The following is a 13,091-nucleotide window of genomic DNA, read 5'->3' as shown; positions in this document are numbered from 1 at the left end:
GTGATGAGGAATTGAAACCAGGACCTCATGCATATGAGGCAAACACTCTACCACTGAAACCAACTTCCCAGCCCCCACCCTCCACTGCTCTTCTGCACATTAAAAAATGATTTTTCAATGAGAAATAGATTGGGCTCATTTAATCAAGTTACTTTAACCAAAGTTTATAAGGAAGGCCTTTTGGCCTACACTTGTCTTATTAGCATACCAACATAACCAGCCTCTCCCAGGTCTCAGTGGGGTAAGATTCACAAATCTGTGTCACACAAAAGAATGGCCCACAGCCATAGTCTTAGTTTTAACAATCAAAGCAGCCTTCCACTGGGAAGCAGTTACAGTGATGGAGTCAAGCAGGAGTTCCATCCACTTTCTCATGTAGGGGATGGTCAAGATGACAATGTAGATTTTCCCCCAGATTACTGTCAGGCTGTCCTTGTTCTCCAGTTTTATTGAAGCTTCTTCCATTTTCTCTTTCCTTCTTTCAGAGATTTCTAGAAGTGATTAACAAGTGAGTTCACAGGTTGTGTGTTTTGATTTCTGGTTTGCTACTTTTTATTTGTCAATTGTAGGTTTTCACTTATGGTCATAAGAAGATTAAAATATATTTGATTACAGCAAGCTACTTTGGATGATGACAAAAAGCCACAATAATAAAAGATGAGAAGAAAAGTAAAGAATAAAAAATACACTCACATGAAATACAGATCTAAATATGATCAAAGTCCATAAGTGAAGGTTGAGAAATGTCATAATGAAATATCTCCAGACAACTAAAATAGTTAATGCACACTAAGGAAAAATCTATAATGGCACTGTATTTCTCACATCATTTCACATGTTTGTTATTCAAGTTTACATTGTCCTATAATGAATGCTGCAAAATTATTATTGAAATAATTTCCATGATTATTAAAAATACTTTTACGGTTTGACTGACATATTTGCTGTATTAGAACATTCTAATTTCTTTTTTATTGTTATATTTAAAGTGATGTACAGAGCAGTAATAAGTACATAATAAGTAATAAGGTAATAAGTACATTTCTTTTTAATTAATTAAATTTTCAATCTCATTTATTTATTTTTATTGTAAAGACATGATGTACAGATGGTTTAGAGTTACATAAGTCAGTTAATGAGTACATTTCATTTTTTATTGTGCGAAATGAACACCAAGATAAGGACACAAATGTTTTTTTCTTTCTTGCTATTGTTTCTAACATATTTATAAGATATTTATTTGTTGCTTTGTATGTCCCTCCCCCACGGTATAACCTGTTTTCACTGTATTTGATGTTGGTATAATTTGTGGAGGGGAAGGGAAAAAACAAATTGTTTAAATAGGGATACAGTACATTTCATTTTGAAGAATGTCACCTCTTTCCTTGTTTTCTCAGTTCTTTGAATTGCATGCCTTATTAGTAAAATTATCTCTACGTGTATATATAATTATATATAGAGAGATTATATATTCCATTTCAGTATTTACATCTAAATATACTTAGACAAGCAGAGTGTTCCTGGAGGTGTTTCAGAAGAGTGCATTTCATTATGGTAGCCATGGAAGTGGGATTTCAACATAAGCTAGTTACAGTTTGATCCTTAGTCACAATATGATGCTTTGTTTGTATATAATGTGTTATTTGAAATTGAATATAAGGATTGAATTGTAAAACACTTTCTGAGTGATGCATAGTGCTTCTGAAGGAACTCGTTTACTTCAGATATTCCATTAGTTAGATTAGCCTGACATAGCCATATAACACAAACTATGTATCTTAAAATTTTATTTTCATACATATGGACCTAGTTAACCTAAAGTTAAGACAATAGACTATTTGGAGTCTCACAAGGACCTATCCTAAATTTAATGGAGCACAGTTGTTTGGTGTTTTATGTAGCAAACAGACAAAACAACTCTTTCTGGGCTTGCATAAAGATCTGATCTCATTCCAAATAATTCTATTTGTATTTGTAAATATGTGCACATGAATCCACATTCTCATCCAACCCAATAGAGGGTAATGTTTAAATACATTAATTGAGCAGAGGAATAAACATTCAATCCCTCAAAGGCATTGCATTGTATTTGAAGACTAGGTTCTAAAGTACTCTTCCTAAAATTTTATGCCCACAATGCAGGTTTACTTTCAAGAACTACCAGTTTATTCTTGCCTTGGCTTTTGCTGTTGAGGAAATTAACAAGAACCCTGATGTTTTACACAACCTGACACTAGGATTTGATATCTATGATGTTGATTTCAAAAGTTCATTTGTATTTGAGAAGCCTTTTCTTTGGCAATCTGGGCAGTACAAGATTCCAAACTACACCTGTATGAGAGAAAGAAAGTCTGTGGCAGTACTTACAGGAATATCAGGAACAACATCGGCCACAGTAGGGACACTGCTGGAACTCTACAGATTTCCACAGGTGAATGTGGGAGGAATGAGGAAATGTGAAAACATGTCTACTTTGGTGTGAAGAAAGAGGTTTTTGAGCCAATCAAATTTTATGCTACCAAATGTTAGTTTGTTTTTGTGCCAGTCCTAGAGATTGTACTCAGGGTTTAGGCATTGTCGCCAAGCTTTTTGGCTCAAGTCCTGTGCTGTACCACTTTAGCCAGAGCTCCACTTCTGGCTCTTTGGTGCTTAAGTAGAAGTAAGAGCCTCATGTACTTTCTACCCAGTCTGGCTTTAACTGTGATCCTCAGATCTCAACTACTTGAATAGTTAGGCTTATAAACATAAGCTCCCAGCATCTAGCAATAACAGTTTTAAAAAAGGAAAATTAGCCTTTCTTCCTCCCACATGCAGCTTTGTTTAATATACTTCAAGATTGAGATTGTGATAGATGCCTGTCTTCTTATTCACAGAGCCCTCAATTTTCTCATCCCTTTAGCTTACCTTTGGGGCTTTTGATCTTATCCTGAGTGATTCCAGCAAATTTCCTTCTCTTTATCAGATGGCCCCAAAGGACACAACTCTAGCCATTGCCATAGTGTCCTTACTGCTTCATTTCAGCTGGAACTGGGTGGGGCTGCTCATATCACAAGATGGGAATGGTTTGTGGATTCTTCCAGAATTGAGAGAAGAGATGTCCAAGAACAGAGTCTGCATAGCCTTTGAGGAAGTGGTGCCAGTCCGCACCTTGTCAGAGATATCGAGATTGATGGTAATATATAATGAGATTAATAAGTCATCAGCAAATGTTTCCATCATTTATGGTGATAATGAATCCCTACTTGAGTTAATGTTGTATTTTGAGCAATTTTTAATAACAGGAAAAGTTTGTATCATAAACTCCTCGTGGGATTTAACTATGAGAAGCAGATATTTCATACTTGGCTCATTCCATGTACCTCTCATATTTTCACACCACTTTGCACACATTGCTGGGTTCACAGATTTTATAAGGGCAGTTAACCCTTCCAAATACCCAGAGGACTTTTACCTTGCTAGGTTTTGGTTTCTGTCTTTTAACTGCTCACAGAATGAATCTGAGTGTGTAACCTGGGTGAACTGTCCATATGATGCCTCCCTGGAATGGTTGCCTGGGCAGATTTTTGACATGACCATGTCTGAAGAGAGTTATAATATATACAATGCTGTGTATGCTGTGGCCCAGGCTCTCCATGAGATGCTTCTTGAGCAAACAGAAGAACAAACAATGGGAAATAGAATAGGGACAGTGCCTTCCCCTGCACAGGTAATGCCTTCTGTGTCAGATGGTATACACCATTAGCAAAGTCACTTCCTAATGGGGTATCATATAGTATGAAATTAAATCTTTCAGATACTTTTCAAAACCAAGAAAAAGTAATACTGAATTCGATGTCTGTGTGGTTGCCTTTATACCCTTCTTTCCATGTTTTTAAAGAAAAATAAACAGCTGGAAAAAAAGTATTGGGTTTTATCTTTCCATCAATGATTTGTTTTACAAATGACTTCAACTTGCTCATTGTCAATGGTTTAAAAATTGTACACCCAGATTTTCTCATCTCTCAGAATTATTATCTAGTATTAACTATACATTTCATAAATGTTCACATTTCAAACTCAGATATTATGAATTTAGTTAACAAACATTTTATAGAGATTCCTGAAATTATTGGTTATAGTAAACAGTAGCTAGGCAACTGAGAAGTATCTCATTTATGAGTATTTACATAGAATTTGTTTCTATTGAAAGAAGTTGTTGGTCTTTCTTAGGTTCTACTGTAATTTGTATTTGTGTTAATCTTGAATTATAAGGCAGGGATTAAAGACAACGGGGATCTTTTCTTAATTCAGATTTTCTGTCTTAACTCTTGGATTCACTTCACCATAAGATGTTATATTTCCATATGACCAGATAAGGTGAAGTTAAGCGAAATGAACGCCAAGATAGGACACAAGTGGTTTTTTTCTTTCTTGCTATTGTTTCTAACATATTTATAAGGTACCATGTGATTTTTTTTGTTGCTTTGTATGTCCCCCCCTAAGGTATAACCCCTGTTTTCACTGTATTTGATGTTGGTATAATTTGGGGAGTCGAGGGGAAAAAACAAAATGTTTAAATAGGGATACAGGTGGATCCATTGCAACAATGAGATGTAGAAGACACTATGTTGGGAAAGAAACTTCGTAATTTAGGCAGGGGGGAGTGTATTTGTGGAGTTGGAGGGAAGGGATGGTAGGGTAAAACAAAGGAGGAGGCAACAATGCTTAATAAGAAATGTACTCATTACCTTGCTCAAGTAACTAACCCCTCTGTGGAGTATTTTCACAATTAAAAACTTATTAAAAAGAAGATGTTGTGTTTTATTTAGCTGCATCCTTTTCTGAAGAACATACAATTTCACAATCTTGTTGGAGCCCAAGTGGTTTTGGATGACAGAAGGAAGGTGGAGGCAGAGTACGATATTGTAAACATTTGGAGTCTTCCAGAAGGTCTTCAATTTAAGGCAAAAATAGGAAAATTCAGTCCATATGCTCCGCATGGTCATCAATTGTCTGTGTCTGAAAATATGATAGAATGGGGCCTAAGAACTACCAAGGTGGGTTGGATCTAACTGTAATGATTTGAACTAATTAGAAACAAGCAAAAATCCAGAATTTATACTCCTGCTCATGAATAACCTGACATTGTACATTTAAGTATTTCAATGGGATTTTATATATACTGAGTCCTGAAAAGGAAAGAAATGCATGAACTTAACAGTATATTTGTAAATAGACATCTATTTCACATAATCAAATATAAATGACATCTTAGAAATTTTCTACCATTCTGACAAAAATCTCAATAATAAATTTCTAAGAATATGTAATAATCAATTTATAAGAATCTCATAATTAATAAGAATCAACAAATCAATTATTATTTCATACTTCTTATGCTGGTGATTCAATGATTAGTTGGCCTCTTCCTTGGGTATTTTTGGTGAAGGGAATCATGTAAGTAGCCTGTTTTGGAAGAGCATCCTATCTCATGTTACTGGAAAACAAAAAGGAAAGTATTATGGACCTGCAAATAACAAAACCCCACAGAAGGGAAGCCTATGATTTATTTTATAGCATGTTTTTAAAGCTTCAAAAAGGTTTCTTCCTTCATACTATTTCTCAGATAAGCAAAAGAAACAACACATAATGATGTGAATTCAGGGGAGTTTCATAGCATTTGCCTCAAAATTTAGTTTCTCACTATTCAGGAAACGTAGCTAACAAGCTACGTTTACATCATGTGATGTAAAATCTATAACAGCATCCTGAAAAACTGATTGGATTAAGATGTATAGAAAATGTATGGATTTTTCATGTGTTAGGTAAAAATATAAACAGTTGCTAACATTATCTCACTGCCCTCAGACTCCTCACTCTGTGTGCAGTGAGAGTTGTGGTACTGGATTCAGGAAGTCCACTCAGGAGGGAAAGGCTGCCTGTTGCTTTGATTGTACCCCTTGCTCAGAGAATGAAATTGCTAATGGGACAGGTAAGGTCATGACTGAAGGAGAAATTTGCCATCACTCCTAATATTCTCCAATCCATCCAAGTCAATGTGAAACTTGTGTACTAGGATTGTAGAGCTCAAGTTCCTTCCTTCAATTAGTAATTTAATTGTAACAATTGATGTTTCTCCCAGACATTATACAAATCATAGTCTTGAATTACATATGGAATTCATATTTTCTATACCATTGTAGGTATGGTTATCTCAAAGAAACTCGTTTTATCACTCCCAGTTAAGTTTGCTAAAATAAACAAAAGGCTTATGAAATAGTCTTTGTGTTCCTGCAATCTGTATTTGCTTAACAATAAAATTAGGGTCTACACATCATTAAACTACATTGTCCACATATTTCCTTTTGTCACAAAGCAAGTGCTCATAAACTTGTGTATGGTTTAAGATGGAGGCACAAATATTGTGCATAGCATAACTTAGAGCTCCAAAGAATGGTTTGATTCTCTTTTCCCCACTGCTTCACATTAAGGAATTAGGACAAATATAAAGAGATAAATTCAAGACAGTGCAACAGATCTTCTATTTATGTTTAACAGAGACATGTAGGAAATTGCAAGCTATATCTTCCACAATTTTGTGTGAAGTTTATGGCATTGTGCACATGTAGCAAGGAGAAATGGTGTAGAAAATTGATGTTAGGGTATTATGGCAATAATGACACATTATCAAATGTGATTGTCTCTGAAGGGAATGTTTCAATTAGCCTGAAAACACTGAATTTGGGAATGAGAGTAGTGTTTTTGTATAGAAATGAAACAAAAAGAACATTGAAATTTCTGGTAATATTTACATTTGTGGTAAAAATACTTATATGATAGAATTACATCTACTAGGGGATTTTCTAATTTCCTTTGAATAATGGACAATACTGAAAAAAAGCTAATGTTTGATCTTCTTACCAGATGTAGAACAGTGTGTGAAATGTCCTGATCATCAGTATGCCAACACAGAGAAAAATCAGTGCCTCTTAAGAGCTGCAAGTTTCCTGGCTTATGGAGATCCCTTGGGAATGGCTCTGGTCTGCATGGCTCTCTGCTTGTCTACACTCACTGCTGTTGTTCTTGGGGTTTTTGTGAAGAACCAAGACACTCCCATTGTCAAGGCTAACAACAGGGCTCTCAGCTACATCCTGCTCATCTCCCTCATCTTCTGTTTCCTCTGTTCCTTGCTCTTTATTGGTCGTCCCAATACTCTCAGTTGTATCTTGCAGCAGACCACATTTGGAGTTGTGTTCACTGTGGCTGTTTCCACAGTGTTGGCCAAAACTGTGACTGTGGTTCTGGCCTTCAAGACCACTTTTCTAGGGAGAAGGATGAGATGGCTGCTGGTATCAGGGGCTCCTAACTTCATCATCCCCATCTGCACCCTCATTCAGGTGATTCTCTGTGTGCTCTGGCTGGGAATCTCTCCTCCTTTCATTGACATTGATGCACACTCTGAACATGGCCACATCATCATCCTATGCAACAAGGGCTCCTTCATGGGCTTCTACTGTGTCCTTGGATACATGAGCTCATTAGCTCTGGCTAGCTTCACTGTAGCTTTTCTGGCCAGGAACCTGCCTGATACCTTCAATGAAGCCAAGTTCCTGACCTTCAGCATGCTGGTGTTCTGCAGTGTGTGGCTCACCTTCCTGCCTGTCTACCACAGTGCCAAGGGGAAGGTCATGGTGGCTGTGGAGGTCTTCTCCATCTTAGCCTCTGGTGCAGGGCTCCTAGGCTGCATTTTTGCCCCCAAGTGTTATATCATCTTGTTAAGGCCAGAAAGAAATTCTCTGCATGCCTTCAGGGACAATACACATATTATGAGCCACAAGCTGTCTTAAGATGGGTACATATTTGATAGAAGTTGTAAAATAAATCTACACTCATTTCCTAGTCTTATATCATTTTATAATAATTCCATGGATAAATGACTTTCTCATTTTTAGATTATTGATGTAGTTACATTTGTCACCATTGCTGTTTAAATTGTGTGTGTTTGTGTTTTTTATTTACTCTACACTCAATCCCATGATCTCCATTTTTTGTTTCATTTTCACTGTTATCCAGTCTAACTTTTCTTTGTTAGTCCCTTTCCTAAAGTTTTAAGTATCCTAATCTGATACCTGTACATCATTGTTGCTTAGTGATCCAACTCTTTTCATTAAATTTTCCTGTTAACAAAGTTCTTGGTGTTAGTACTTTCATTGGAGCATAATTTGTTCAATAATTATGCATTTCTAGTCAAACATCTGCCTTTAGGAATAGTTTTGTGTCTGTGATTTTGGATCTCTCTTTCCCCCTTTCCCTCTTCCTCTATCTCCTTTTTCCTTCTTCTGCCTCCTTCTCTGCTTTCCTTAGATATCTTGAGAATTCTAGAAATGCCTGGCATAGTGTATAAAAATGTACCTCAATTTTTTCCCACAATCTACTTAATATATGAACTAATAAGTCAGTAAAATTTGTAGATGTCTAAAAGTTTGTTGATGCATGGGAAGATATCCTTACCAATATACCCTTATTTAATGACTTGATCTGAATATGATATATATATATAAATCTGTATCAATTAAATGTATTGATGTCATATTATCTAAGTTTACAATCTGTTGATTACATGAAAATGTTTATCTTTCATATTTACACCTTTTAATTTAATAAGGAAAAGTATTATTCATTGTACCGCACAGACCAATTTTATGAGTTGTGTACTATGTTTACAGAATTATATGACAATTTAAAACTTATGATCACACAATGAAAGCCTTTGCCCTGTCTACTCTTGTTCATTGTACCTTTTTCTGATATTTATATAAATGATAGATTAGTGATTATGTAACTGAAGATGAATTTCTATTACTTTTATTTTTGTTGGAAATAACAACAAATAATGTGTTGGTGAAAAAATTGTTTAATTGTTCCTTTTTGAGGTCAGAATGTTTATTGAATATATCTAAGTTTCTCAATATGTTTCTGAAGATAAGATCAATGTAGATCTCACTTTTTTTGAAGTCATTGCTTTTTACACCTTTATTGTAATTCCATTGATATGGTTGAATTATTATTACTGAATAAAATACTGACTTCCTATTCTGTAGAACTGGTCACAGTATTGGTATACCCCAATATCTGTGACATCTCATTGAATGGTCATTCATTAATATGAACGATAAGAGTGTAATTGAGATCTTATCCAGTTGTGGGCTCTAAATGTAAGGGACAGATACTAGTGGCTGGGCATGGTCAAACTACTTAATGAATGTGTATGAACATGGAGTAATGAAAAATGCTGAAATTGTTTTAAGAAGTGGTAAAAGTAGATGGAAGCTGTGAATCTGATCAGGGCACATTTTATGAGTACTTGGAATGTCCAAATAACCACTCTGGCACAACTAATTCATGCTACTCAAAATGAAGAAATATTAGTAATGAAAGCCTATATAATCAAATATTCAAAATGATATGAGATTAGTGGTGACCTGATTAGGATTGTGATTCTCTTGCAAGCACTGCACTGTCTTTTAGAGTCATATTAGTTTTAGATCAGGATGAAGAAAAAGCAGTTCTTTCAAGTGTCACATTCCTCATCTTTACATTTCCCGTACTAATAATAGGTTGCATTAGTGTGGCACATAGCACAATGTATGATCCAACATCATTATGCTGTTTAGTCCTTGACTTAATCTTTAGATTTGTATTTTCTGTTGCACACTGCATGATTATGGTCATGTGTGCCATTGCAGGTACTTTGGGAACCTTTTTTTAAAAATTATTGTGAAAATACCATACAGAGAGTTACAATTACATGGGCAAGATAATGAGTACATTTCTTATCAAGTATTGTTGCCTCCTCCTTTGTTTCCCCTTCTTATCCATTCCCAGCCCCTCTGACACCCCCAATTCCTCCCCCCTCCCCGCCAAAGTTGTAAAGTTCATTTTTCGACATAATGACTTGTACATCTCATTGTTGCAATGGGTCCACCTGTATCCTTATTTAAACAATTTGTTTTTTCCCTTCCCCTCCACAAATTATACCAACATCGAATACAGTGAAAACAAGGGTTATACCGTGGGGGGAGGCACATACAAAGCAACAAAGAAATCATCTTATAAATATGTTAGAAACAGTCGCATGGAAGAAAAAACATTTGAATATGTGCTTATCTTGGGGTTTGTTTCACCTAACATCAACTTAGCCGAACTTTTCTGCTTGTCTCAGACATATACTAGTTATTGCAAATAAGGGAAACTTGGGGAACCTTATGGTGAGAGCAGAGGGTATGACTCAAGAGCAGAGCACTTTCTTAACATGCCCATGGCTTTACATTCCACCTCCAGCATCATTATGAAAAACTTGCAATGAATTTGGGTACCTACTAATACAATGAGTTTTCAAACAGTTTGTTAGTGCATGAGTCCGTATAAACATATAAATAATTTTGAATGCTACTGATTGCTTAACTGAATTTTTATATCTGGAAATATATTCTTGGGTACTCTATTTCTTACTTGAGAATTTGTTCTATTTGATAAATTCTGCTTTGTTTTTACTGATTTCATAGAGAAAGAACATTGCTATATGCTAAACTACCTCATCCTTCTTCCTATCACAATTTTTTATGTTTTATTTTCTATTCTCCAATAGACGGTAGAATTATGACCTTTAATAAAAATTTTTAGAAAAGTGATTGAGAAAACAAAGATGAGATAAGAATAAAAAACTAAAGAGTGGGAATGTTAAGATGAAGTGCAGATTATGTAGGAAGAACTAAATCTAAAGCTAAAAAAATAAAATTTATCCACCTATGGCTACAAGTTGGGACTGTATCACTATTAGAGAAAAGATTAAGAGTGATATAATCGTTGAAGTAATTCTAACAAGATAAAATAATACAAAACTAGGAAAGGACTAGGGATTTACCTTTTATCACATGACCAATATATGTGCTCATCTTAAGGTTTATTTCTCCTTGTGTGTCGGTTTTATCACTGAAACCACTCAGAGAATGTCTATTGGTCTTATCAAGATGATGTAGCACTTAGGAATAAAAACGCAGGCCAGGAGCCTCTCACTGAAGGCCAACATAGAGAAGACTTCCACAGATACCATGACCTTCCTCTTATGCTATGATAGGCATGAAGGTGATCTAGAGACTATAGAACACCATCATGCTGAAAGTCAGGAAGGTTTCAGGCAGGTTTCTGGTCAGAAAAGCCACAGTGAAGCTGGCCAGGTCTAGGGAACCCAGATATCCCAAGACACAGTAGAAGGTAGTGGGGGAGCCCTTGTTGCACAAGATCATAATGTGGCTATGTTCAGATTGTGTATCTGTGTCCACAAAGGATTGAGAGTTGTCCAGAGACCACAGAACATCACATGGATCAGAGTGCAGACAAAATGATGAAGTTAGGAACCTCTGATACTAGCAACCACCTCATTCTTCTCCCTAGAGAAGTGGTCTGAAGGCCAGAACCACAATCACAGTTTTGGCCAATACTGTGGAAAAGCTATGGCAAACACAATTCCAAATATGACCTGCTGCAGAATGCAGGTGATTGTATTGGGATGCCCAATAGGGAGCAAGGAACAGAAGAAACAGAAGGTGAGAGAAATGAGCAGGTTGTAGCTAAGAGCTTGGTTATTGGCCTTGACAATGGGAGTGTCTTGGTGTTTCACAAACACCCCAAGAACAAGTGCAGTGAGAGTGGAGAAGCAGAGAGCCATGCAGTCCAACGCCATCTCCAAGGGTTCTTCATGAGCCAGGAAACTTACAGCTTTTGGGAAGCACTGGTTTCTTTCTGTGTTGGGGTACTGATGATCTGGACATTTCACACACTGCTCCATATCTGGTAAGAAGTATGGACTAACATTAGTATCTTTCCAATACTGCCTTTCTTCAATGAACATTTGAAAATGCCCACTTAGAGATAAAACTAATTTGTGAAATTTATAAACATAAATGCATTACCAAGTAGTAGTAAAAATGTTCAGAATTAATTTTTTTGGGGAGGGGTCCGGTTGTGAGGCCAAAACTCTGGGCCTGGGCACTGTCCCTCAGCTCTTCAGCTCAAGGCTAATGCTCTACCACTTGAGCCACAGCCACCACTTCTGGCTTTTTTCTTTTTGCTTATGTGGTGCTGAGGAATTGAAACCAGGGCCTCATGCATGCAAGGCAAGCGCTCTATCACTGAGCCACCTTCCCAGCCCCAGAATGGATTTTTATGTCTTCCTTCCCCCAGAATTTGACATTCTCTTTTGTCTAGTCTAATTGGAACATCTTAACTTCAATGACTATTACACATATTTGAAATGGGTCATTTTCACATTTTTAATATCCTAAGAGCACCTTTCTGCACTTATTCATGCTGCTATTAGTTGTTAGCGAGGTGTACACAACTCTCCAATCTCTGTTCAAAATTGTGGATAATATAGCTTACATTTCCCTCTATGTCTGTGTGAAATGTTAGAGGAAGCCTTGTGGCCCAGCCTTGAATCCATCTCATATTTGTCTAGGGAAGCGAAGAGGAACAACAAAATGGTGAGACAAAAGACAAAAGGGGAACTTATGCAACAACGATACCTATAATATGTTGGAAATAATCTGTACAACCCAGGGATGGGATTGGGAGGGAGGGAAAGAGGGAGAAAATGAAGGAAGGGGTAACAAGTTAGACCAGAAATTAAACCACTACCTTATTTACGTAACTGTAACTGTATACATCATCTAGAGGTTTCTCCAAAAACTAAACATAGATCTTCCCTACAAGCCAGCCATACCACTCCTAGGTCCTGAGCAACAGGAATCAGGATACAAGGACACTTGCACCTCCATGTTTAATGCCACAATATTAACAATAGCCAAGGTATGGAAACAGCCCAGATGCCCCACGGTAGATGAGTGAATCCAAAAAATGTAGTACCTATATACACTGCAATTTTACTCAGCCATTTAGAAAGGAAAAAATTCTGTCATTTACAAGGAAATGGTTTTTTTTTTTGCCAAAGCACTATTATATTTCCAATTTAAAACAAAAGTGATAGAAGTCCATTATCAGTGTTTAATCACTCATCTATTAGAAATAAAATCTCAAAAAATTATATTAAGTGA

The 13,091-nt window shown here is 36.2% G+C and overlaps 2 protein-coding genes across 2 annotated transcripts in view; one reads left to right on the top strand and one right to left on the bottom strand.

Annotated features, from left to right (window-relative positions):
• Positions 1 to 2,320: 2,320 nt before the first annotated feature.
• On the top strand, positions 2,321 to 7,826 carry LOC122119902 (vomeronasal type-2 receptor 116-like). The gene is made up of 5 exons (XM_042693960.1): positions 2,321 to 2,431; positions 2,900 to 3,706; positions 4,809 to 5,036; positions 5,848 to 5,971; positions 6,904 to 7,826. The coding sequence occupies exons 1-5, from the start codon at positions 2,336 to 2,338 to the stop codon at positions 7,824 to 7,826; spliced, it is 2,178 nt and encodes a 725-aa protein (XP_042549894.1). The 5' UTR covers positions 2,321 to 2,335.
• Positions 7,827 to 11,461: 3,635 nt separating this feature from the next.
• Positions 11,462 to 13,091, bottom strand: part of LOC122119901 (vomeronasal type-2 receptor 116-like) — a 68,551-nt gene continuing 66,921 nt past the window's right edge. Inside the window, exon 10 of the mRNA XM_042693959.1 lies at positions 11,462 to 11,916. Coding sequence (XP_042549893.1) covers positions 11,462 to 11,916 — 455 coding nt within the window. The remainder of the gene's footprint in view (positions 11,917 to 13,091) is intronic.

The sequence above is a fragment of the Dipodomys spectabilis genome, unplaced genomic scaffold (genome assembly GCF_019054845.1).
Source record: "Dipodomys spectabilis isolate Male_0828 unplaced genomic scaffold, ASM1905484v1 ptg000173l, whole genome shotgun sequence".
NCBI lineage: Eukaryota > Metazoa > Chordata > Mammalia > Rodentia > Heteromyidae > Dipodomys > Dipodomys spectabilis.
The sequence above is the reverse complement of the archived record's forward strand: the minus strand, read 5'-3'. Positions and strand labels throughout refer to the sequence as shown.